Source organism: Schistocerca serialis, chromosome 12, assembly GCF_023864345.2.
Source record: "Schistocerca serialis cubense isolate TAMUIC-IGC-003099 chromosome 12, iqSchSeri2.2, whole genome shotgun sequence".
Taxonomy (NCBI): Eukaryota; Metazoa; Arthropoda; class Insecta; order Orthoptera; family Acrididae; genus Schistocerca; species Schistocerca serialis.
Window position 1 is genome coordinate 33,458,664 of NC_064649.1, and position 26,061 is coordinate 33,484,724.

A 26,061-nucleotide genomic window follows, 5' to 3' on the forward strand; every position below is an offset into this window, starting at 1 on the left:
AAAACAACTATTAAAATTGTAACTTTCTATTTGGAACTTGTTCAAAGAAACTAATCTTTCATTTACTTCTTCTGCAAAATAAATGTCATATAATTAAATGTTTCCCTAAGACATTTAAGTCTCTTCATTAGCTACGATAATATTCGAAGGAGAAGAAATGAACTATGAGCCACAGCCGGGACTCGAACCGGTTCTTCTTGCTTGCTAGGCCGAAATGCTAACTATTGCACCACCACAGCACAATGGTCAGCATTTCTGCATAAACTACCCAAATTGAGTGCCCTCCTCAAGACAAACTTAAATTCATATCTTCTGCTTATTTTCTCTTACATCATCACTACCGCCAGGGCTCTCTGACATTGGAATAGCACCCCTGCGTTGCACGTAATGGGACAGTCCTGTGTGGTGTCACCGCCAGACACCACACTTGCTAGGTGGTAGCTTTAAATCGGCCGCGGTCCATTAGTATACGCCGGACCCGCGTGTCGCCACTGTCAGTGATCGCAGACCGAGCGCCACCACACGGCAGGTCTCGAGAGACTTACTAGCACTAGCCCCAGTGGTACGGACGACTTAGCTAGCGATGCAACACTGACGAAGCCTCGTTTATTTGCAGAGAAGATAGTTAGAATAGCCTTCAGCTAAGTCAATGGCTACGACCTAGCAAGGCGCCATAGCAATTGATAGTTATCGTATGAAGCATGTCTCATCAAGAACGATGTATACAAATGAGGGATTAAAGTTAAGTATTCCAGAAGCTAAGTACTTTTCTTTATAGCATTCATTACGTATCCTGTTTCAGACCTCACGCCATCCTGCGTGAGCTTATAGCGTGCATTTCGGCCTTCTCTAGCAATATAACATCCTGAACCATAGGAAATCTTATAGATCTTCTTATTACATGTTTTCCTAAGACATTTAAGTCTCTTCATTATCTGTGATGATGTAAGGGAAAATAAGCAGAAGACATGAATTGAAGTTTTTGTTGGAAAGGGCGCTTAACTTGGGTAGTTTGCGTAGGAACGATTCCCATTGTGCTGTGGTGGTGCAGTGGTTAGCATTTCTGCCTAGTAAGGAAGACAACCGAGGTTCGATGCCTGGCAGCACCACAAATTTTAATTCATTTCTTCTGCTTTGATCATTATCATAGATAATGAAGGGACTTAAATGTCTCACCGAAACATTTACTTATGAGATCTATAAGATCTCCTGTGGTACAGGACTTTCCCATTACATCCAACGCTGGGGTGCTATTCCAGTGTCGGAGAGCCCTGGCGGTAGTGACGATGTAAGGGAAAATAAGCAGAAGATATGAATTGAAGTTCGTGTTGGGGAGGGCACTCAACGTGGGTAGTTTGTGCAGAATGTGGCCATTGTGCTGTGGTGGTGCAATTGTTAGCATTTCGGCCCAGCAAGCAGGAAGACCTAGGTTCGAGTCCCGGTCGCGGCACAAATTTTATTTCATTTCTTCTGCTTTGATCGTTATTGTAAACAAATGTCGGCGAAATTTTGTTATTAATATAGATCTTTTTCACTTCCATTAGTGTAGTTGTTTCCAAGCAGCATCAGCAGCAACACTCTGTCTTCAGGCCACAATTGGCCCATTTGGACCATCCGACCGCCGTATCATCCCCAGCTCAGGATGTGGACAGGAGGTGTGTGTGGTCAGCACACTGCTCTCCTGGTCGTTATGATGGTTTTCTTTGACCGGAGCAGCTACTATTCGGTCGAGTAGCTCCTTAATTGGCATCACAAGGCTAAGTGCACTCCGAAAAAAATGTCAACAGCACGTGACAGCCTGGATGGTCACCCATCCAAGTGCCAGCCACCCCTGAAAGCACTTAACTTCAGTGATCTCGCAGGAACTTGTGTATCCACTGCAGCAAGGCGTTGCCTAGTTGTTTCTACTCCTATACCTATTTCTTTCATTCATAATTTTAGCGTTGCTGTCCTTGCCTGCTAGTTTAAGTACCTTTTGGATGAGTGTGAAACGTGTGCACTTTGAAGAAGGTCCCGAGTTTGAGTCTCGGTCGGGCACACAGTTGTAATCAGCCACGAAGTTTCATATCAGCGCACACTCTGCTGTAGAGTGAAAATTTCATTCTAGAAACAACCCCCAGGCTGTGGCTAAGCCATGTCTCCGCAATATCCTTTCTTCCAAGAGTAGCTAGTTCTGCAAGGTTCGCAGGAGAGCTTCTGTGAAATTTGGAAGGTAGGAGACGAGGTACTGGCGGAATTGAAGCTGTGAGGACGGGGCGCGAGTCGTGCTTCGGTAGCTCAGTTGGTAGAGCACTTGCCCGTGAAGGGCTAAGGTCCCGAGTTCGAGTCTCGGCCCGGTACACAGTTTTAATCTGCCAGGAAGTTTCATGTGTGCACTTTAATTTCTGTGAATGAATTCAATGTGCAATTATTTAGGCATTGTATTTGTTCGAATTATGACGTCAGCCATTGAGCTGAATCCAACAGCCAATGGCAGCATAGCTGCTTACACCCGATTGGTGCAATATACACAGATGTGAGTAAACATGGTAACTAGTGTCATACTGAGCACTGTGTATTCACTTAGGAATAGATGTCCTGTTGCCACATCGTTACAACTGTATGTGCATACAGTTCTACCGTACTTAACTCTGTATGCAGAGATAAATAATAGGCAAAGTGGTAAAACTTTTGTTAGTAGAAATCAGAGAGTGTTTTTTTTTCAGGCCGCATCATATTTGAAACGAGCAGGGCTGACCCAGAGTTTTAAGGTAATTTGGCGATAATTCAGGGGCAGGGCAGAGCCAAGATCATTGCATATGGCTTCATTCATAACTGAACTAGATAGCATAGCAGGTTAGGTATTAATTTTGTTAGCCGTGAGTAGCTGGATCACTACACAGCACAGCATGTTGGTGGTCAGGTGCAGTTGCAACTCGGTCGTTTTGAGATTCCAAAAGTTCGATTTCTGCATGTCCACATAGATCTGGTGAGGCCTCTTCCCAATATTGAAGGCTGCCGTTATATACCCTCCGATTACGCGATGTGCTGTAAGGACGCCAATCCTCTCAAGGATTTTACAGCAGAGACGAAAGCAAGAGCATTTGTCGACATACGGATCACATTTTGGCTGCTCGATCTCTGTAAACACTCACCAAGGACGGCAGATTGAATCGGTCCTATTTAACAAACTATTCAGTGTACGATGTTACAGCATAATGGCCTACCATCCACAAAGCAATGGCCTCAAAGAACAATGGCACCATACTTTTAAAACTGTCATTATGTGTCACAGTGGTCGCCAGATGGAAGTATTAGGTTCGGTGCCTTAGGTGTTCACACTGCTCACAAAAACAATCTTGGTGCCTCCCTCACAGAAGTCCTCTGCAATGAGTCGCTCATTCTGCCTGCAGACTTTATGCTACAAGTACCCAACAGAGACCTCAGAACTCGCCACTCTCGTCACATGAGTCAATTATCACATCGTTCAGGATATCATCACCACAGCTGCACACTTCTCTGAAAATCTTCGTCCATAAGGCAGTAGCAGACTGTGACTGTATCATGCTCCAGATTGTCACTACAGCTGCCTTCCTTACACTGGGTCTCACAAAGTCATCAGGTGAGGCACTAACACTTTCAAAACATTCCTTCATGTTGTGCCTACCATTGTGGCAGTCAACCACTTAAAATCAGCTTGGACCTCACACAACGTTACCCATACCTACTATGTACAAATCACCCTGACCAATTAAGTTCTTCCAATCCCTTCACAGCTTGTGACAAGTCGTCCAGGTGCAGCACTGACAGTACATTCATGTTCCAACTGGACATGCAGCACTTTCAACTGGACCAAATTCAGATCAAAGTAGTCGATGATTTCATTGTGGCTGAGGGAATGGATCAGTCAAGTCGAGAATATTTTTCGCACCAACATTTCTCTAATAGTTAAAATATCCCAAGGGATGTGGACATAGCTACAATCATATCATGACTCTCACCTGAGCACTCCCTCGCCATCATGGTCCCCAGGACATTATGATGGCCTGCAACTCTTTTTTTGGATTCTGACATGACATCTCCTCCCTCCTCCCCCCCACCCCAATGCTTTGCTATGTCCATGTTGCAATTCCACACTGTTGACAATCATCATCGATCACCCTCATTATTCTCATTATGGCCGAACTCACTGCCCTCCATCTCGTCTCAGTGAATACCATGTATATGCTACACTACAGGATCGACATCATTGCTCCCTTCCCCCCATGTTCGCCAAGAAACAGTCCAAACGCACTCTGCTTTTCAGTCAGCCACGGCCTGGTTGGTCATTTCGCCATGTAGACAGGCATAAAAATGATTGCAATAGTGAAGCTCCCTGGCTATCTCCTCCCACAGTGCTCAGCTCTCCTGGGGGCAGGGGAGGGGGGGGGGAGGAGGAGGTTTCTGTTGGGACTCCAGCAGCGACAGTGGCTGTCAGAGTGGAAACTCTGTGACTAGTGACTGTGTGCCAATTATGGAATAAAGTGCATGTATATGTAACTGTCATAACTACATGTTATCTTCATCCCATCCTGGGGCAAAATCTGCAAGTTATTTATCAAGATGTAGACATCCAAGGCTGCTGTTGCTGTATATTTGACTTTCAGTTTCATCAAGGACTCTGTCTTGCACCCAAAGAAAATGAAAAAAAGTTTGAAGTGGATGATGTTGAGTTGTTTGGAACTAAAACCTCAGTACCAGTTGATCCTATACCAACGATGGGGATTAATTATAACTTTAAAATGTTTATTTCATTTTTTTTATCTTTGCCAACTCTGTCGCTGACATATAGACGAGATGTGGTTGTTGAGGCAAGTTAATCACCAGCTGAAATAATTTTTGTAAAATTTTTAATGTCTTACATGGCCTGAAAAGTTAAAAACTGGGCTCTTTGGGACATAAGTCTGACACTTATAGTATATATAGTATTATACTACAGGGTAGTTTAAGAGAGTCAGATTGAATACGAGAATATTTCAGTTTAACATCTTAAAAATGAGCATTTTTTGATTTCATCAGACACTATAACTCAGTTCCTACAGTCTCAAATTCAAGAACAGCTCTGGAATCTAATCTCTGCAGGCGAGAAAGGGGCTTGGGGGGTACTGTTGCACTACACAGAACTAAACTGTGTACTACAGTTAAAAACAGTGCAAACAATACCACAGTCAATTGGAGTTGAAGTAATTCTGCAACAAACACAATCAAAGATTTTGTCAGAGAGAAAGACAAGCTTAATTATACATTTTTCCTCATGAAAATGTGAATAAGCTGAAGGTATAGAGCTTGCAACACGAAGCTCTAAGATATCACATAGTCTGAAACGAATGAATGACTGCCAAGAGAACTAATCAACCAAAAATTAACTTGATGCACAGCTGTACTATCACTGGAGGACAGGTGGTAGCACTCACCTTCTTTCCATTGTCCAGTTTATGCATATAGATTTAAGGCTGTTCCTTTTGGCATTCAGAAAATATCTCAGATCATCCAGATCAACAGTCATGAATCCAAAGTGCACCACAGTTAACTGTGGGCATCCATCACCCAAAGGTCGCAGCAGAAGACGGTTCCCCATAAAGTGGTCTTGCAGTTCCAGCACACGGAGGTGCTGAAACTGCGACACTGCTTCTGCAAACTTCTGCAACTTCAGAAGTTCTCTGGATATCCTCAGTGTGTGTATTTTGGGGCACTTCTCCACTAAGTTCTTCAGCACCTGTAACCAAACAACAACTTCCTCCCTTATTAAAATTACCTAAATGTGGAACCTATAGAATTTCAGACTTCACTTTCTGTTACCGATTTATTTATTCTGTATTCAGTGGGTCCATACAGCGATGAGTTCGCCATGGATGTGGAATGCGTCAAAATTAAAATTGTATGTATTTACAAAAAGGGGAAAGTGGGGTAAAATGGACTGGATGGGAAAGTGGACATCGCATTTTTTTCCCTCTGAACGGTGGTGCTGTCAGCCAAGAAATGGTCACATTATATCTGATATACACAGTCACTGTTGTTAGTGAATCTGACAGAGGATGCTTGTTCTGTCATTGTTTAATCAAAACTTTTCTAATATTCAGCCTCCTTATATTATTCTTATTAGCTAACTTATACAGAGGGCAATTCGTATTTACAACATCAGTGTTTAAATAACGTGTTTTGGATTACAGACGTTGTTCAGTGTTGTTTCTTTCGATCTGATACTTTCATCTCTGGAGCACTAATTACGACGTGCCATACGATCGGGAAAAGTGACCGCGCTACATGACAAGAAGGATGACTACTTCTTCCAACAGTTTATTTTCAAACTGTTGATCCCAAGTAGGAAAACTAGAGAACAAATGTCATGATATACCGGAATATATAACGAAGGAAACTATAGATTACTATCTACAGGAAAATTAAAGAAATATTTGGAGAAAAGAAGAGCAACTGTATGAATATCAATAGCTCCGATGGAAAACCATTACTAAGCAAAGAATGGAAATCTAAAAAGGTGAAGGGAGTATGTGGAGGTCTGTACAATGGAAATGAACTTGAAGTCAGTATTACAGAGAGGGAAGAGGATGAAAACGAGATAGTAGATATAATACTTCAAGAAGAATTTGACAGAGCACTGAAAGACATAACTAGGCCCCCAGGGTAGACGATGTTCCCTCGAAAATACTGATATTTCTGGAGGAGCTAACCATAAGAAAAGCAATCCATTTGGTGCGCAAGATGTATAAGATAGCGAAATACCTGAGCCTTCAAGAAGATTATAATAATTCCATTTCACTAAAGCAGGCGTAAATATTACTGTACTATCACTTTAATAAATAGTGTTTTCAATATAGATGAACTATTTACAGAACGATGGAAAAACTGCTAGAACCTGACCTCAGGGAATATCAGTTTGGAGTTTAGAGAAATGTAGGAACAGGTGAAGCAATAATTACCCTATAACTTATCTTACACGATAGCTTAAGGAGAGGCAAGCCTGTGTTTATAAAGTTTTGTAGACTAGGAGAAAACTTCTGGCAATATAGACTGGAATACACACTTTGAAATTCTAAAGGTAGCAGGAATAATATAAGGAGTGAAGGGTTATTTACAATTTGTGCAGAAACCAGACAGCAGTTATAAGAGTCAAGTGGCATGAAACGGAAGCAATGGTGAAGAGGAGAATGAAATAGCATTGTAACTTATCCCCTGTGGTATTCAGTCTGTACAATGAGCAAGCAGCAAAGGAATCGAAAGAAAAGTTTGGCGAAGGAATTAAAGTTCAGGGAGAAAATGTAAAAACTTCAAGGTGTGCTGAATGACAATGTAATTCTGTCAGAGACAGCAAGGGACTTGGAAGAGTAGTTGAACGGAATAGACAGTATCTTGAAAGTAGGATATAAGATTAATATCAACAAAAGTAGCGGAACGTAGTAAAATTAAATCAGATAATGCTGAAGGAATTAGATTAAGAAATGAGACACTGGAAGTCATAGATTTTTGGTATGAGGACAGTAAAATAACAGATGGTGGCAAAAGTAGGGAGGATATAAAATGTAGACTGACAATGGAAAGAAAAGCATTTCTGAAGAAGAGAAATTTGTTAACAGCGAATATAGATTTGAGTGTTAGGAAGTCTTAGCCCTATATGTACGTGAAACGTGGATGATAAACAGTTTAGACAAGAAGGGAACAGAAGTTTTTGAAATGTGCTGCTGCAGAAGAACGCTGAAGATTAGATGGGTGATCATGTAACAAATGAGGAGGTATGGAAAAGAATGAGAGAAGAAATTTGTGTCACAACTTGACTAAAAGAAAGGATTGGTTGATAGGATACTATCTGAGATATCAAGAATGACCGATTTAGTAATGGAGGGAAGTGGGGAGGGGGTGGGGGAGGAATTGTAGAGGGATACCAAGAGATGAATACAGGAATCAGATTCAGAAGTAGTTATTCAGAGATGAAGAGGCTTGCACAGAATAGAGTAGCGTGGAAGATGCATGAAATCTCTTTGGAGTGAAGACCACAACAACAAAAACGATCTTCCTAGTGAGACTTAGTTACTTCCATATATCATTTATAATACTACAGACTGACTTCTAAACAATTCTGTACACAAATCTATCACCTGTGATTCTATCCCTCTGTGACAGTTTTGAATTAATTAATTAACTGATTATATTTAGAACTTCTCTGTTCCATTATATTTGGCTTAGTACAAGCATCCAATTCAAAACGGTCTGCTGAGCCACTTGGTATTGTTTTAGATAGTAAGACATCACATCAAGAAATCAAAGAAAGAAATATGTTATCCTGTTGTGAAGGAAAACGCTATTGAGTTACTAAATAGAGTAGTGTAGAAGCTGCATCAAACCACCGAGCCCACACAAGCGAAAAACTGTGCCAGACTCGGCAGTCAGTGGTATGTACTCCTGATGATGATGGTGAAGATAGTTATAGAAAGCTCGACTATTTTATTAGAAATGACACAGCTTGGAAACTGAGTAGATTCCATCCAAGCAAGGTACTGCAATGGAACTGGTCAGTGAACCTATCTCACTTACATATCACAGAATACAATACCCATGTTAAATTCCAATGGAATCAAAATCCTAAGTCTTAAAACCTAAATTATCTTCACATTTTTTCGTAAATAGAGCTAATATAATACACAAATAACACAATATTTATCTCCAATTAATTTTAAATTGCAATAATAATTTACAATTGTCATTATTCCTATTTGCATAATTTACAAATGGAGTATTTAACTGTAACAGAAACAGTTTGGATGATAAAGATTAATGTATTTTATGATCTCTGAAATGCAACCTGTTGCATCTTTGCAGCTGTTGATTTTTGTGTATTAGTGAGTTATGGTATATGATAGAAGTGGTAAGTCTGAAATGGCGTAAATTACAATGTGGTGCATTATAATGTGAGATGTTGTACACTATCTGTTGTGAAATTGTGATGTCAAAGCATAGAACCCAGATTTTTGGCATTTCACTTAAATTTGAAAGAAAGAAATTAAAAGAAGTGATAAAACTTCATCCTACACCATTGTCCTTATTTGTTTACTACTAACCTGATCATACCTAACAGATCACAGTGAATATTACAGCGAGATCTGTTTTTGACGAAGATGTATGAGAGTCAAATGAGAACATTTCCTTAAAATTTTTAACTGTTATTTCTGACTTCCTTCTCACTTAAAATTCTTTGAGCTGTTATACATAAAAAAGTGCACAAGAACGATAGAAAATTTTTAATATTAACAGAGATGGGGTTCATGATAGTATGTAACTGTAAAGGAACTTTAGTTGCCAGAAAAAATACTTCAGCTAACAGTTAAAAGAAGGAAAAGCGAAAAATACCCAGGAAAGTGAGGCAACAGAGCAATACAAGACACTCAGCAATGAAGTCAATATGAAGTGCAAGTAAACTAAAACAAAATGGCTGCAGGAAAAATTTTTAAAAATCGAGAAGCAAATGGTAACAGGGAAAACAAATTAAATCCATAGAAAAATCAAAATATCTTTCAGAGGGCTCTAAACCAAAGAAATGTTCATTAAAAGTGCAAGAAATAATAGGTGTAAAGAGTACACAGTACACTTGTAGGAGGGAGAAGATCTCCTTGTGATACAAAAAGAAATGAGTACCTATTTGGAAGACATACAAGAGTCAGAATTAGCACAAGATTTTGACTGATCATTTGAAAACATCCAATCACACAAGAAAGAAGGGACGGATAACATTCCAGTGGAATTCTTGAACTCTGTGGGGGAAGCGGCCACCAAATCATTATTCAAGTCAGCGTGTAAACCCTGTTAGTCTGGGATTCATCTTTGGATTTTTGGAAGAGTATAATCCACACAATCCAAAAGCTAGCAAAGGCATTCATTGATTCATTCAGTGTGCTCAGTAGAGCCCATTAATAAAGAGAACCTTTTTGGGATGTGTCAATAGCCAATATATACATTAATGTGAGACATCATTCAAACGCAATCTGTAAACTATATCCATACTAATAATAAATGTGTAAAACTTTCGATTCTGTGTATTTGTCTGTTTGAACAAATGAAACTTCAAAACTACTAGACAGATTTTCATGGAATTTTTACTTATAATTTGAGTGTAGATTGGGGCAAGCCGGCTGCTGTGGCCGAGCGGTTCTAGGCGTTTCAGTCCGGAACAACGCGGCTACTACGGTCGCAGGTTCGAATCCTGCTTCAGACATGGCTGTGTGTGATGTCCTTAGGTTAGTTAGGTTTATGTAGTTCTAAGTCTAGGGGACTGATGATCTCAGATGTTAAGTTACATAGTGTTCAAACAAATTTCGGGCTTGCAGCTGGTCGTCGTTCAATACTTCGCACAATATTTCAACTGGACACCGCCAGTCATGTTCAGGTGAGCCATCGCAGACTGGTGAAAACGTTTTTTTTTTTTTCTTTATTGTATTTCAATTCACCATCGGGGCGGGCTGGCAGCAGCATATGCGCTGCTCTTCAGCCGAAAGACATACACTCCTGGAAATGGAAAAAAGAACACATTGACACCGGTGTGTCAGACCCACCATACTTGCTCCGGAGACTGCGAGAGGGCTGTACAAGCAATGATCACACGCACGGCACAGTGGACACACCAGGAACCACGGTGTTGGCCGTCGAATGGCGCTAGCTGCGCAGCATTTGTGCACCGCCGCCGTCAGTGTCAGCCAGTTTGCCGTGGCATACGGAGCTCCATCGCAGTCTTTAACACTGGTAGCATGCCGCGACAGCGTGGACGTGAACCGTATGTGCAGTTGACGGACTTTGAGCGAGGGCGTATAGTGGGCATGCGGGAGGCCGGGTGGACGTACCGCCGAATTGCTCAACACGTGGGGCGTGAGGTCTCCACAGTACATCGATGTTGTCGCCAGTGGTCAGCGGAAGGCGCACGTGCCCGTCGACCTGGGACCGGTCCGCAGCGACGCACGGATGCACGCCAAGACCGTAGGATCCTACGCAGTGCCGTAGGGGACCGCACCGCCACTTCCCAGCAAATTAGGGACGCTGTTGCTCCTGGGGTATCGGCGAGGACCATTCGCAACCGTCTCCATGAAGCTGGGCTACGGTCCCGCACACCGTTAGGCCGTCTTCCGCTCACGACCCAACATCGTGCAGCCCGCCTCCAGTGGTGTCGCGACAGGCGTGAATGGAGGGACGAATGGAGACGTGTCGTCTTCAGCGATGAGAGTCGCTTCTGCCTTGGTGCCAATGATGGTCGTATGCGTGTTTGGCGCCGTGCAGGTGAGCGCCACAATCAGGACTGCATACGACCGAGGCACACAGGGCCAACACCCGGCATCATGGTGTGGGGAGCGATCTCCTACACTGGCCGTACACCACTGGTGATCGTCGAGGGGACACTGAATAGTGCATGGTACATCCAAACCGTCATCGAACCCATCGTTCTACCATTCCTAGACCGGCAAGGGAACTTGCTGTTCCAACAGGACAATGCACGTCCGCTGGTATCCCGTGCCACCCAACGTGCTCTAGAAGGTGTAAGTCAACTACCCTGGCCAGCAAGATCTCCGGATCTGTCCCCCATTGAGCATGTTTGGGACTGGATGAAGCGTCATCTCACGCGGTCTGCACGTCCAGCACGAACGCTGGTCCAACTGAGGCGCCAGGTGGAAATGGCATGGCAAGCCGTTCCACAGGACTACATCCAGCATCTCTACGATCGTCTCCATGGGAGAATAGCAGCCTGCATTGCTGCGAAAGGTGGATATACACTGTACTAGTGCCGACATTGTGCATGCTCTGTTGCCTGTGTCTATGTGCCTGTGGTTCTGTCAGTGTGATCATGTGATGTATCTGACCCCAGGATTGTGTCAATAAAGTTTCCCCTTCCTGGGACAATGAATTCACGGTGTTCTTATTTCAATTTCCAGGAGTGTAGTAGGAACAGAATTATCTTTAGAACTGTTCCTCAAAGATGACAGTGACCATGTGTGTGTGGGTAGCGACTGTGTGGCTACATCTGATAAATGTTTTTCTGATAACTCAGTACTCATATGGGATTCCCTGGAGGAAAGGTGGCGTTATTTTCAAGGAACACTATTGAGAAAATGTAGAGAACCAGCATTTGAAGGAGACTGCAGAACTTTTTTACTGACGCCAATATATATTGCACATAACGACCACAGAGGTAAGATGAGAGAAATTAGGGCTTGTATGGAAGCATATGGATATTCGTTTTTCCCTCGCTCCAGTTGTGAGTGGAATGGGAGAAGAAGTGACTAGGAGTGGTACAGGGTACCTTCCGCCATGCACAATACTGTGGTCTGTGGCGTATGCATGTAGATCAGTATTTGACAATCTACTTTTAAACAGTGTCCGGAGCAAGTATGGTAGGTCTGACACACCGGTGTCAATGTGTTCTTTTTTCCATTTCCAGGAGTGTATTTGATCTCCTGACATGTGGAAAGTAATCAGAGACTACCAACACAGGTGTTACAATTCTGCCTTAGTCACCATTTTGAAAATCGAATAGCATGAACTCTTTACTGGTAGAAAAAGTGAAGTATTCATTTTTTCCTAACTAGTTAATGCATCATGTAATGTAGTGTACATTAAGAAGGAGAGTATTCAGGGAAGTGAAATGAGTCAAGTGAAGTAACTTTCCTTTAGAAACTAAATCATATTAGTTTACTGCTTACTGGAATTTATGAGTATATCAGCTAAATATAGTGTTGTAAATCAAAAGGAAGTTGCTGGTTTGAAGGACGTTGCTTTATATATACTTAAACATAGCATTCTTCAAGGTTAATCGTCCTATTAATTCATTTGAGACAGATAACAATAATTAAAATTTTGTTGTATAATTAATGCGGAAGTGGTTTTTAGCTTGGGGCTCATATAATACTTAAACATAGCATTCTTCAAAATTAATCGTCCTATTAATTCATTTGAGACAGATAACAGTAACTAAAATTTTATTGTATAGGAAATTAATAATCAATTTTTTTAAACATTGTGGTCAAAATGTTAGTTGCAACATGCTACAATGCAAATTTGAAAAATGTGGAATTTTAACACTTATATGTGGAAATTCGTTATTTAAGACTTAGTTTTCGCTGTGCTGACTAAAGTGACCAGTTTACTTTACTAAAAATAAATTATTTCAGCTGTAAGAAGAGAAAGCAAAAAGTAAACAAGATATCCTACATACATTCTATTTCAACAGGAAAATATCTAACAATCATTACATACCAATATATAAGAGTGCTATCATCTTGTCAGCAAATATTTTATTTTGTTAAAGATGTATTTATTCAAACACAGTGAACTCTTAAGGTTTTAGACATTTTGGAACATTTCAAATTATAAACTTAATTATTTAAAATAAATATTTTTCGTAAGTTTTTCAACCCTTGAATCTACATAATAGGATAATTTGTAGGAATGGTTGTTGTTGTTGTTGTTGTTGTGGTCCTCAGTACAGAGACTGGCTTGATGCAGCTCTCCATGCTGCTCTATCCTATGCAAGCTTCTTCATCTCCCAGTACGTACTGCAGCCTACATCCTTCTGAAACTGCTTAGTGTATTCTTCTCTTGATCTCCCTCTACGATTTTTACCCTCCAAGCCGCCCTCCAATACTAAATTGGAGATCCCCTGATGCCTCAGAACTTGTCCTAGCAACCGATCCCTTCTTCTAGTCAAGTTGTGCCACAAACTCCTCCACAATTCTGTTCAATCCCTCCTCATTAGTTATGTGATCTACGCATCTAATCTTCAGCATTCTTCTGTAGCACCACATTTCGAAAGCTTCTATTCTCGTCTTGTCTAAACTATTTATCGTCCACGTTTCACTTCCATACATGGCTATACTCCATACAAATACTTTCAGAAACGACTTCCTGACACTTAAATCAATACTCGAAGTTAACAAAATTCTCTTCTTCTGAAACGCTTTCCTTACCATTGCGCCTACATTTTATATCCTCTCTACTTCGACCATCATCAGTTATTTTGCTCCCCAAATAGCAAAACTCCTTTACTACTTTAAGTGACTCATTTCCTAATCTAATTCCTGCAGCATCACCTGATTTAATTCGACTACAGTCCATTATCCTTGTTTTGCTTTTGTTGATGTTCATCTTATATCCTCCTTTCAAGACGCTGTCCATTCCGTTCAGCTGCTCTTCCAAGTCCTTTGCTGTCTCTGACAGAATTACAATGTCATCGGCGAACCTCAAAGTTTTTATTTCTTCTCCGTGGATTGTAATTCCTACTCCGAATTTTTCTTTTGTTTCCTGTACTGCTTGCTCAATATCCAGATTGAATAACATCGGGGAGAGGCTACAACCCTGTCTCCCTCCCTTCCCAACCACTGCTTCCCTTTCATGCCCCTCGACTCTTATAACTGCCATCTGGTTTCTGTACACATTGTAAATAGCCTTTCGCTCCCTGTATTTTACCCCTGCCACCTTCAGAATTTGAATAAGAGTATTCCAGTCAACATTGTCAAAAGCTTTCTCTAAGTCTACAAATGCTAGAAACGTAGGTTTGCCTGTCCATAATCTAGCTTCCAAGACAAGTCGTAGGGTCATTACTGCCTCACGTGTTCCGACATTTCTACGGAATCCAAACTGATCTTCCCCGAGGTCGGCTTCTACTAGTTTTTCCATTCGTCTGTAAAGAATTCGTGCTAGTATTTTGCAGCCGTGGCTTATTAAACTGATAGTTCGGTAATTTTCACATCTGTCAACACCTGCTTTCTTTGGAATTTGAATTATTATATTCTTCTTGAAGTCGATCTCATTTTTGGGAAGTTTGTATTCCTTTTTGGCCGCTTCATTTAGGGCATTTTTATATTTTCTCCTTTCATCAATTAAAGTCAATATCTCTTCTGTTACCCAAGGATTTCTATTAGCCCTCGTCTTTTTACCTACTTGATCTTCTGCTGCCTTCATTATTAATGAGGTAAATTTTAAATCAGGTTTTGAGCTGGTAATGATTCTCAGTTTCTTGCTTTTAGTTGGATGGGAGCGTGCTGAATACCTTTTCTTCATCAGAAAATCAGTAAACGCTGGAGAATTTCAATGCCGTTTCCCACTATTCCCTTCAGTAGAAGACCAAATTTTAAGCAAACAATTGCATTTACTACTAAGGGCAGTTACCAAATATTGTTTTACAGCTAGGAAGCAAACACAGGTGCTTGCTCTGTGTAACCGTTGATAGGATAATTTAACATAGGATTACGTATCAGTGCCAACAGCTTATAGAGAGAGAGAGAGAGAGAGAGAGAGAGAGAGAGAGAGAGAGAGAGAGAGAGAGAACAAAAGAGACTTGTTACAAAGGAGATATTCTCCAAAGTAGGCACCAGCAAGGACTTTTAAACTTATTTTAAACTTACCTCATAGCTGAGCTTCTGTGTGGGATGGAGGTACAGCTCAGAGAGTCTGTGGCACGTGTTGTAGAGTGCACGGAAGACACGGGATTTGGCACCACGCCACATGCAAACACTACGGAGGTTCGGGCAATCGCAGATAGTCTGGACTGCCTGCTGATCAGTCTTGTCGGCCTTCCAACAGTCAGAAATGACAATGCACCCCATTCTGTTACAAAATAATACAGTTTTACATGAGATGACTTCAGAACACCGCCTCTCTTTTTGGAAATGTCAGTGAGGAAGAAAAATGCAATTAGTTACAATATACAGTAGTGCAGGGTTCCACGAAAGTAATAGTACGATGTCTGAACCATACATTTATTGCATTTACTGTGGAAGTTGTAGATACATACTAGACATAAACAGTCACGATGGAATTACATCATTCATAACACGAATAACAAATGGTGTTTTCAGTTCATGGATGGAAACTGGCATAATGGCACCAACTGTTCAAAATGGTTCAAATGGCTCTGAGCACTATGGGACTCAACTGCTGAGGTCATTAGTCCCCTAGAACTTAGAACTAGTTAAACCTAACTAATCTAAGGACATCACAAACATCCATGCCCGAGGCAGGATTCGAACCTGCGACCGTAGCGGTCTTGCGGTTCCAGACTGCAGCGCCTTTAACCGCACGGCCACTTCGGCCGGCTGGCACCAACTGTCCTGTTGTGTTACTGCACTGCTGGTACTTTGTCCAACCTCCGTTCTTCTTAATTAGCTCAAAAATTCACTTCGGCGTTGATTCCGTTAGGATTTGTCGTTCCTGAAGTGAAACTCTCGTATCGCACTTTTCAGCTCACATACGGCCTCAAATTGCCTTCCATTGCAATAAACACGCGTTGCAAGTATTCCTTAAAGGTTCTTCAGGGGATTCAAATCGAGGCTACTTTGCAGGACAGAGCAAGACATCGAAATCTTTATCTTCAAACCACATTTTGGTTGTAGCAGAAATATATACAGGCGCAATACAGGGTGATTCAAAAAGAATACCACAACTTTAAAAATGTGTATTTAATGAATGAAACATAATATAACCTTCTGTTATACATCATTACAAAGAGTATTTAAAAAAGTTTTTTTTCACTCAAAAACAAGTTCAGAGATGTTCAATATGGCCCCCTCCAGACACACAAGCAATATCAACCCGATACTCCAACTCGTTCCACACTCTCTGCAGCATATCAGGCGTAACAGTTTGGATAGCTGCTGTTATTTCTCGTTTCAAATCATCAATGGTGGCTGGGAGAGGTGGCCGAAACACCATATCCTTAACATACCCCCATAAGAAAAAATCGCAGGGGGTAAGACCAGGGCTTCTTGGAGGCCAGTGATGAAGTGCTCTGTCACGGGCTGCCTGGTGGTTTCATAACTAACCTTTTTCGTAGGACTCTCCAAACAGTTGATTGTGGAATTTGCAGCTCTCTGCTAGCTCTGCGAGTCGATTTTCCTGGGCTGCAAACAAATGCTTGCTGGATGCGTGCTACATTTTCATCACTCGTTCTCGGCCGTCCAGAACTTTTCCCTTTGCACAAACACCCATTCTCTGTAAACTGTTTATACCAACGTTTAATACACCACCTATCAGGAGGTTTAACACCATACTTCGTTCGAAATGCACGCTGAACAACTGTCGTCGATTCACTTCTGCTGTACTCAATAACACAAAAAGCTTTCTGTTGAGCGGTCGCCATCTTAGCATCAACTGACGCTGACGCCTAGTCAACAGCGCCTCAAGCGAACAAATGTACAACTAAATGAAACTTTATAGCTCCCTTAATTCGCCGACAGATAGTGCTTAGCTCTGCCTTTTGTCGCTGCAGAGTTTTAAATTCCTAAAGTTGTGGTATTCTTTTTGAATCAACGGACTCATGTTAGGTGAATATGGTGATTCAAAGATGGCTCTGAGCACTATGGGACTTAATTGCTGAGGTCATGATCCCCCTAGAACTTAGAACTACTTAAACCTAACTAAGGACATCACACACATCCATGCCCGAGGCAGGATTCGAACCTGCGACCGTAGCGGTCGCGCGGTTCCAGACTGTAGTGCCTAGAACCGCTCGGCCACCCCGGCCGGCTGAATATGGTGATTGTTCCAATATCTCCCACAGCCACATACGCAGGATCTGGTTCAAAAAATGGCTCTGAGCACTATGGGACTTAACATCTATGGTCATCAGTGCCCTAGGACGTAGAACTACTTAAACCCAACTAACCTAAGGACATCATACAACACCCATCTATGGTCATCAGTGCCCTAGGACGTAGAACTACTTAAATCTAACTAACCTAAGGACATCACACAACACCCAGTCATCACGAGGTAGAGAAAATCCCTGACCCCGCCGGGAACAGAACCCGGGAACCCGGGCGCGGGAAGAGAGAACGCTACCGCACGACCACGAGCGGCGGACTATGCAGGATCTCCTGGTCAGGATTCGACAAGCGGCATCGTGCACTGTCATGGAGGATGGTGGGATGCAGCACATCAGCGACCCACATACAACAGGGAGGCAGCGAGTTCAGTTGTGATGTCCACGGGACGTTCATCCCGTCCCATCTCGGATGACATCCCTGGTATCCCGAAACACTTTCACCCACCACAATGTTGCATCACGACACGCACCACGCATTCCCAGAAAGCATTGTTGTGTGCTCTCGCCATGTGCTACTTCAATCTAGATCCATGCATGTTTAGGTCGCTCGAACTGAAGTCACACCCTTTCAGACAGTACACACAGCAACTAACTCAAACACAGCAGTCGCCGCTCACTGCAGATGACCTATTATCAGCGCGCATGCCACCCTATGCACATCTTTCACGTTACAGTAATGTTTCCACTACTTTTTATCCAACTGTAGTATATTTAAATTTCACTGAAGAGTCAAAGAAACCGGTACACCTGCCTAATATGGTGTATGGTTCAAAAATGTTTCAAATGGCTCTGAGCACTATGGGACTGAACTTCTGAGGTCCTCAGTCCCCTGGAACTTAGAACTACTTAAACCTAACTAACCTAAGGACATCACACACATCCATGTCAGAGGCAGGATTCGAACCTGCGACCGTAGCAGTCGCGCGGTTCCAGACTGTAGCGCCTAGAACCGCTCGACCACGCCGGTCGGCAATGTATGGTGTATGACCCCACCAGCATGCAGAAGGGCCGCAGAACGACGAGGTATGGACTCGACTAACGTCTGAAGTAGTGCTGGAGGGAACTGACACCACGAATCCTGCAGGACTGTCCATAAATACGTAGGAGTACAAGGGGGTGGAGATCTCCTCTGAACAGCACGTTGCCAGGCGTCCCAGATATGCTCAATAATGTTCATGTCTGGAGAGTTTGGTGGCCAGCGGAAGTGTTTAAACTCAGAAGAGTGTCCCTGGCATGGAGGTAAAAATAAGAGGAGTTGTCATGACGTCACAAACTTGAAGCCGACCCAAGTGAAGATCCGCCATGTTAGCTACCCCAAAACATTCGCTTCTGGTGGTTTGATTCCGTGTAGTCGTGAAGTGTTTTGATAAAAAAAAAAAAGTGCCGGCTTGCGTCGCTTATGGATGTACTAATCGTTCTGATTGTAGTCTAAAGTTTAAACAAATCACATTTTATTCGTAAGTGTACTTATTTAAGCGCTATTTTCGTGTATATACTTGAAAAGGAGCTTTGCTATTTGGGGAGCAAAATAACTCATGATGGTCGAAGTAGAGGATATAAAATGTAGACTGGCAATGGCAAGGAAAGCGTTTCTGAATAAATTTGTTAACAACGAGAATTGATTTAAGTGTCAGGCAGTCGTTTCTGAAAGTATTTGTATGGAGTGTAGCCATGTATGGAAGTGAAACATGGACGACAAGGAGAGAATAGAAGCTTTCGAAATGTGCTACAGAAGAATGCTGAAGATTAGGTGGGTATATCACTACTAATATCGAATAGAATTGGGGAGGAGTTTGTGGCACAACTTGACTAGAAGAAGGGATCGGTTGGTAGGACATGTTCCGAGACACCGAGGGATCACCAATTTAGTATTGGAAGGCAGCGTGGAGGATAAAAATCGTAGAGGGAGACCAAGAAATGAATAAACTAAGCAGATTCAGAGGGATGTAGGCTGCAGTAGGTACTGGGAGATGAAGAAGCTTGGACAGGATAGAGTAGCATGGAGAGCTGCATCAAACCAGTCTCAGGACTGAAGACCACAACAACAACATATTTGAAATTCTAATGCACTGATAAGTTTTACAGTATGGGTTTATTTCTGTGATTTGACTTTAGATTTCTTATCAATCCAACACGAAGAGCTCTCTGGAGGTGAGCAATACACTTGGTTTTCAGTGCTTGGTTATTCCGAAGTAACTGAAAAGTCCTGGCAAGAAATATCCTGTAAATGGGGACTAATGTTTTAAAATGTGATAATTTAATATAAAAGTAATGTAACTACATGTAGTTAATTAAATCTTCAGTAAAATGTGTGGTACACCTGTTACAGTGGTTAAATTATAAGTACTTAAAGGGTTGCATATTTGTTAAAGCAAAGTTCCCTATCTAAGTGAGGCTAATTCACTTTGTTGTCGTGCTACCCTGTAAATTGCTGCTATTTGCCACACTGAATGTCACTTGGAAGGCACAATTTAAGAACAAAGCAGATGTGTAAACTACAATGGGCCTGACAATCTTAAATTCCGTTCTTTTCCTTCGTAATTTAACGAATCTTTCATTTTGTGTCATGACCGCTGGCTTGTTTATATCGTCCCTGCATACATCTATGGGACACCAAAGGAAATAAGGTAAGTTTATTGCAAACTTCAACATTTAAAATTTGCATTTGACTTGAAAATGCAACGAACACAAATCGGTGCCTCTAAACTATCAATCATTGCTTTTGGAGTTCTGGCTTTATCAATTATCGACACAAACACAATGAAAGTGAATAGAAATGGATTACGAAAGAACGCTTTTCATAGTACATACTTATCTTCTCGGTTTTTCGAAGTGTATAAACAAAAAGGAATTATAGTACTGAGCCCAGAAGCGTCATATTTTCGTGTCGTATTACTGTATCGAATACGTATTTAAGACCAGAAAAACGTTTGAAGTTGCGTTCCTTATGCTGTGTTGTTCACTAAAACAGTGTAACATTTACTATATAACATAAATATCACGTGCACAAGACAGAAATAACGAACAAGAACCAATTGTAAACACTCCTCTGCTAATGTTTTGGGGATCCAAGATGGCGGCAGGCGCCGCCCTTTGGCTTCAAAACAATGTACGGCGTAAGTCTGTAGCGCCATCTCCCCTTGTTCTACCTCCATGGTCCCTGGAGCCACTCTATAGCAAATTTTGGAAGTGTTGGGAGTCGCAATCTCCTCTTTGAATTGCCGAAGTCCGTCGGAATGCACAATGGACATGAATGGATGCAGCTGATCAGACAGGATGCTTACATACGAGTCACCTATCAGAGTCGTATCTAGACGTATCAGGGATCCAATAGCACTCCAACTGCACACGCCCCACACCATTACAGAGCCTCCACCAGCCTGAACAGTCCACTGGCGATATGCAGGGTCTGTGGATTCATGAGGTTGTCTCCATACCAACATACATCCATCTGGTCAATACAATTTGAAACGAGACTCGTCCGAGCAGGCAACATGTTTCCAGTCATCAACAGTTCAAAGTCGGTGCTGACAGGCCCAGGCGAGGCGTAAAGCTTTGTGTCGTGCAGTCATCAAGGGTACACGACTGGGCCTTCGGCTCCGAAAGCCCATATCGATGACGTTTCGTTGAATGGTTCGAAGGCTGACACTTGGTCCAGCACTGAAATCTGCAGCAATTTGTGGAAGGGTTGCACTTGTGCCCGCATCTCGTGGTCGTGCGGTAGCGTTCTCGCTTCCCACGCCCGGGTTCCCGGGTTCGATTCCCGGCGGGGTCAGGGATTTTCTCTGCCTCGTGATGGCTGGGTGTTGTGTGCTGTCCTTAGGTTTAAGTAGTTCTAAGTTCTAGGGGACTGATGACCATAGATGTTAAGTCCCATAGTGCTCAGAGCCATTTGGACCATTTGGTTGCACTTGTGTCACGTTGAACGACTCTCTTCAGTCATCGTAGGTCCCGTTCTTGCAGGTTCTTTTTCCGCCCGCAGCTATGTCTGAGATTTCATATTTTACCGAATTCCTGATAGTCATGGTACACTCGTAAAATGGTCGTAGGGGAAAATCCTCACTTTATCTTTACCTCGGAGATTCTGTGTCCTATCTCTCGCGCGCCGACTAAGTCACCACCTTCAGACTCGCTTAAATCTGGATAGCCTAACATTTTAGCAGCAGTAACCGATCTCAGTAATTAAAACTTCCGGGCTAAGAGGCCGTGGTCCAATAGTAGAAATACTTCTCCCTGACGTTTCGTTGCCAGGTGCGGGCAACATCATCTGAGGTGAGTCTACGACTGGCTGCTAGGCCGTGGAGGTCCTGTTTATATAGAGCGTGAAGAGGGCGCCACCACTTGTCACGTGTTGTCAACAGTAAAACTATCTCTGGCTGGCTTCATTACTCTCGATTAATTACTGAAGACGCCGGCCGTGAAAGCCTACACGCTATGATGAGTAACCGATCTAACAACTGCGCCATACACTTTTTGTTTTATATAGGCGTTGCCGACCGCAGCTCCGTATTACGCCTGTTAACATATCTCTGTATTTGAATACAAGTGGTTCAAATGGCTCTGAGCACTATGGGACTTAACTGCTGTGGTCACCAGTCCCCTAGAACTTAGAACTACTTAAACCTAACCAACCTAAGGACATCACACACATCCATGCCCGAGGCAGGATTCGAACCTGCGACCGTAGCAGTCCCTCGGCTCCAGACTGTAGCGCCTAGAACCGCTCGGCCACCCCAGCCGGCATTTGAATACACATGCCTCTACCAGTTTCTTCGGCGCTTCAGCGTAGGAGGCTCCCTGTTGCAAGATATGAAATGTTTCCAGCTTTTATTTCAGCTTTGCATTTCACAAAGCCCCATGTACAAAGCAAAAACAATGTGCATCTAACTGGCGTAATTAGTGATGACACTTGGCCTTAGTTCCATAACTTTCCATTTCATATTCGTGCTAGAAAAATTTATCACCAGAATAATGAATAGAAGTCAGGATGATTTCAACAACTTTCATTTTCCAATTCATATCTTTCATCTTCCAAATTTAGTACAACATGGTTCCCCATACATTTAAGGAGTTTATTTACTTCTGCCATGCATAAAATAGCACACAGCTCTTTGTTAGAATAAATGTTAAAAGCCTTATTTCAATGACATTAGCACATTTCTCTAATAGGAAAATGGGTTAAGTTGGCATAAACTCATAGGTTGGCTTGAACACTGCAAAGGCTTAGTGGCCCTAGTCCTACTGAATGCCGTACGGTTCTGCTTTCTATAAAATGCGCGTCCATTCTTATTATTTCCTCTTGACTCTTATACATATTGTATATTACCCGTCTCTCCCTATAGCTTACCCCTATTTTTCTCAGAATTTCGAATAGCTTGCATCATTTTACATTGTCGTAGCTCTCTCCAGATCGACAAATCCTATGAACGTGTCCAGATTTTTCTTTAGTCTTGCTTCCATTATCAATCGCAACCTCAGAATTGCCTCCCTGGTGCCGTTACCTTTTCTAAAGCCAAATTGATTGTCATATAACACGTCCTCAATTTTCTTTTACATGCTTCTATATATTATTCTTGTCAGAAACGTGGATGCATGAGCTGTTAAACTGATTGTGCAATAAATCTAGCACTTGCCAGATCATGCAGTCTTCCGAATTGTATGGATGATATTTTTCCGAAAGTCAGATGGTATGTCGTCAGACTCGTGCATTCTACACATCAATGTGAAAAGTCGTTTTGTCGCCAGTTCCCACCATGATTTTAGAAATTCTGATGGAATGTTATTGTTGTGACTTGGCGAGACAGCCAAGCCACTACGAGGTAGTCGAAAGGAACGCGTTTAAGCTCACGCAGGCTGGCGTGAGGTCTGGAAAATGACAAGGAAATTAGAACTTAGAAAAACGGACGCAGATGGTGAAATACTTAACTTTAATCCATAATTGGTGAACATCGGTCTGACGGTACATGCATCACAAGATGAATAGCAATTGATAATGGCGCCTTGCTACGTCGTAGCAAATGACGTAGCTGAAAGCTATGCTAACTATCGTCTCGGCAAATGAGAGCGTAATTTGTCAGTGAACCATCGCTAGCACAGTCGGCTGTACAACTGGGGCGAGTGCTAGGAAGTCTCTCTAGACCTGCCGTGTGGCGGCGCTCGGTCTGCAATCACTGATAGTGGCGACACGCGGGTCCGACGTATACTACCGGACCGCGGCCGATTTAAAGGCTACCACCTAGCAAGTGTGGTGTCTGGCGCTGACACGACAGTTATTTATTCGTTCTGCCTTATTTGATCACCAGTCAACCAAAGCTCTCTTAAATTCTGATTCAAATACTGGATTCCCTTCTAAATCGACTCTTTTTTTTTTTCTATCACATCAGACAAATATTCCCCTTCGTAGAGGCCTTCAACGTACTCTTTCCACCTATCAGCTCTCTCCTCTGCATTTAACAGTGGAATTTCCATTGCACTTTTAATGTTACCACCTAGGTTTTAGTTTCACCGAAGTTTATTATGACTTTCCTGTATGCTGAATCAGTTCATCCGACAATCATTTCTTTTTCGATTTATTCATACACTATGTGATCAAAAGTATCCGGACACCCCCAAAAGTAAATGTTTTTCATATTAGGTGCGTTGTGCTGCCACCTACTGTGAGGTACTCCATTTCAGCGACCTCAGTAGTCATTAGACATCGTGAGAGAGCAGGATGGGGCGCTCCGCGGAACTCACAGACTTCGAACGTGGGCAGGTGACCGGGTGCCACTTGTGTCATACGTGTGTACGCGGGATTTCCACGTCCCTAAACATCCATAGGTCCACTGTTTCCTATGCGATAGTGAGGTGGAAACGTGAAGGGACACATACAGCACAAAACCGTACAGGCCGACCTCGTCTGTTGACTGACAGAGACTGCCGACAGTTGAAGAGGGTCGTAATGTGTAATAGGCAGACATCTACCCAGATCATCACACAGGAATTCCGAACTGCATCAGGATCCACTGCAAGTACTATGGCAGTTGGGCGGGGGGTGAGAAAACGTAGATTTCATGGTCGAGCGACTGCTCATAAGCCACACATCACGCCGGTAAATTCCAAACGACGCCTCGCTTGGTGTAAGGAGCGTAAACATTGGACGATTGGACAGTGGGAAAACGTTGTGTGAAGTGACGAATCACGATACACAATGTGGCGATCCGATGGCAGGGCGTGGGTATGACGAAGCCCCGGTGAACCTCATCTGCCATCGTGGGTCGTGGCAACAGTAAAATTCGGTGTCGGTGGTGTTATGGTGTAGTCGTGTTTTTCATGGAGGGGGCTTGCACCCCTTGTTGTTGTGCGTCGCACTATCACAGCACAGGCCTACATTGATGTTTTAAGCACCTTCTTGCTTCCCACTGTTGAAGAGCAATTAGGGGATGGTGATTGCACCTTTTGATAATGCACGGCCTGTGGCGGAGTGGTTACGCGATAATAACATCCCTGTAATGGACTGATCTGCACAGAGTCCTGACATGAATCCTATAGAACACCTTTGGGATGTTTTGGAACGCCGACTTCGTGCCAGCCCTCACCGACCGATACCGATACCTCTCCTCAGTGCAGCACTCTATGAAGAATGGGCTGCCATTCACCAAGAAACCTTCCAGCACCTCATTGAACGTATGCCTGTGAGAGTGGGCCGCGCGGAGTGACCGTGCGGTTTGAGGCCCCATTCACAGACTGCGAGGCCCCTCCCGCCGGAGGTTCGAGTCCTCCCTCGGGCATGGGTGTATGTGTTGTTCTTAGTATAAGTTAGTATAAGTAGTGTGTAAGTCTAGGGACCGATAACATCATCAGTTTGGCCCCTTAAGAATTCACACACATTTGAAGATTTTGAGAGTGGAAGTTGTCGTCAAGGCTGAGAGTGGGCTAACGCCACACTGAATTCCGGCATTAGCGATGGAGGGCTCCACGAACTTGTAAGTCATTTTCAGCCAGATGTCGGGATACTTTCTATCACATAATGTATATTTCATGTAGCCATTTTGTCTTAGCTTCCCTGCACTTCCAATTTTTTTGTTCCTCAGCGACTTGTATTTCTGTATTCCTGAGTTTCATCGTACATTTTTGTACTTTCTTCTTTCAGCGATCAACTGAAGTATTTCTTCTGCCACCCACGGTTTCTTGCAGTTACCTTCTTTGTACTTACGCTTTTCTTTCCTACTTCTGCGATTGTCCTTTTTAGAGATGTCCATTCCTCCTCAACTGTACTGCCTACTGAGCTATTCCTCATTGCCGTATCTAGCATGACACGTAACTCCAAATCACTTGCTCCACCCACCCAGTATCCACTCTTTAACCAACTCAGGGGTCACTTACCACTAATTACAGAAATGTGAGGCTTGTGCTGCTCGACCAAAACTCCCAACATACGGCTATTGTGCTAGATGGACTGCCAGTAGCACTTT

At 42.8% G+C, this 26,061-nt stretch overlaps 1 protein-coding gene across 5 annotated transcripts in view; it reads right to left on the minus strand.

Moving 5' to 3' along the window:
- LOC126428083 (F-box/LRR-repeat protein fbxl-1-like) overlaps window positions 1-26,061 on the minus strand; it is a 110,936-nt gene that overhangs the window by 51,375 nt on the left and 33,500 nt on the right. For 4 of the 5 annotated variants that reach the window (XM_050089972.1, XM_050089973.1, XM_050089971.1 and 1 more), the window contains 2 exons: window positions 15,411-15,612; window positions 5,433-5,734 (listed from right to left, as the gene is read on the minus strand). In XM_050089972.1, the coding sequence (XP_049945929.1) occupies window positions 5,433-5,734; window positions 15,411-15,612 (504 nt within the window). The remainder of the gene's footprint in view (window positions 1-5,432; window positions 5,735-15,410; window positions 15,613-26,061) is intronic. The other variant, XM_050089975.1, reaches the window with a different exon arrangement.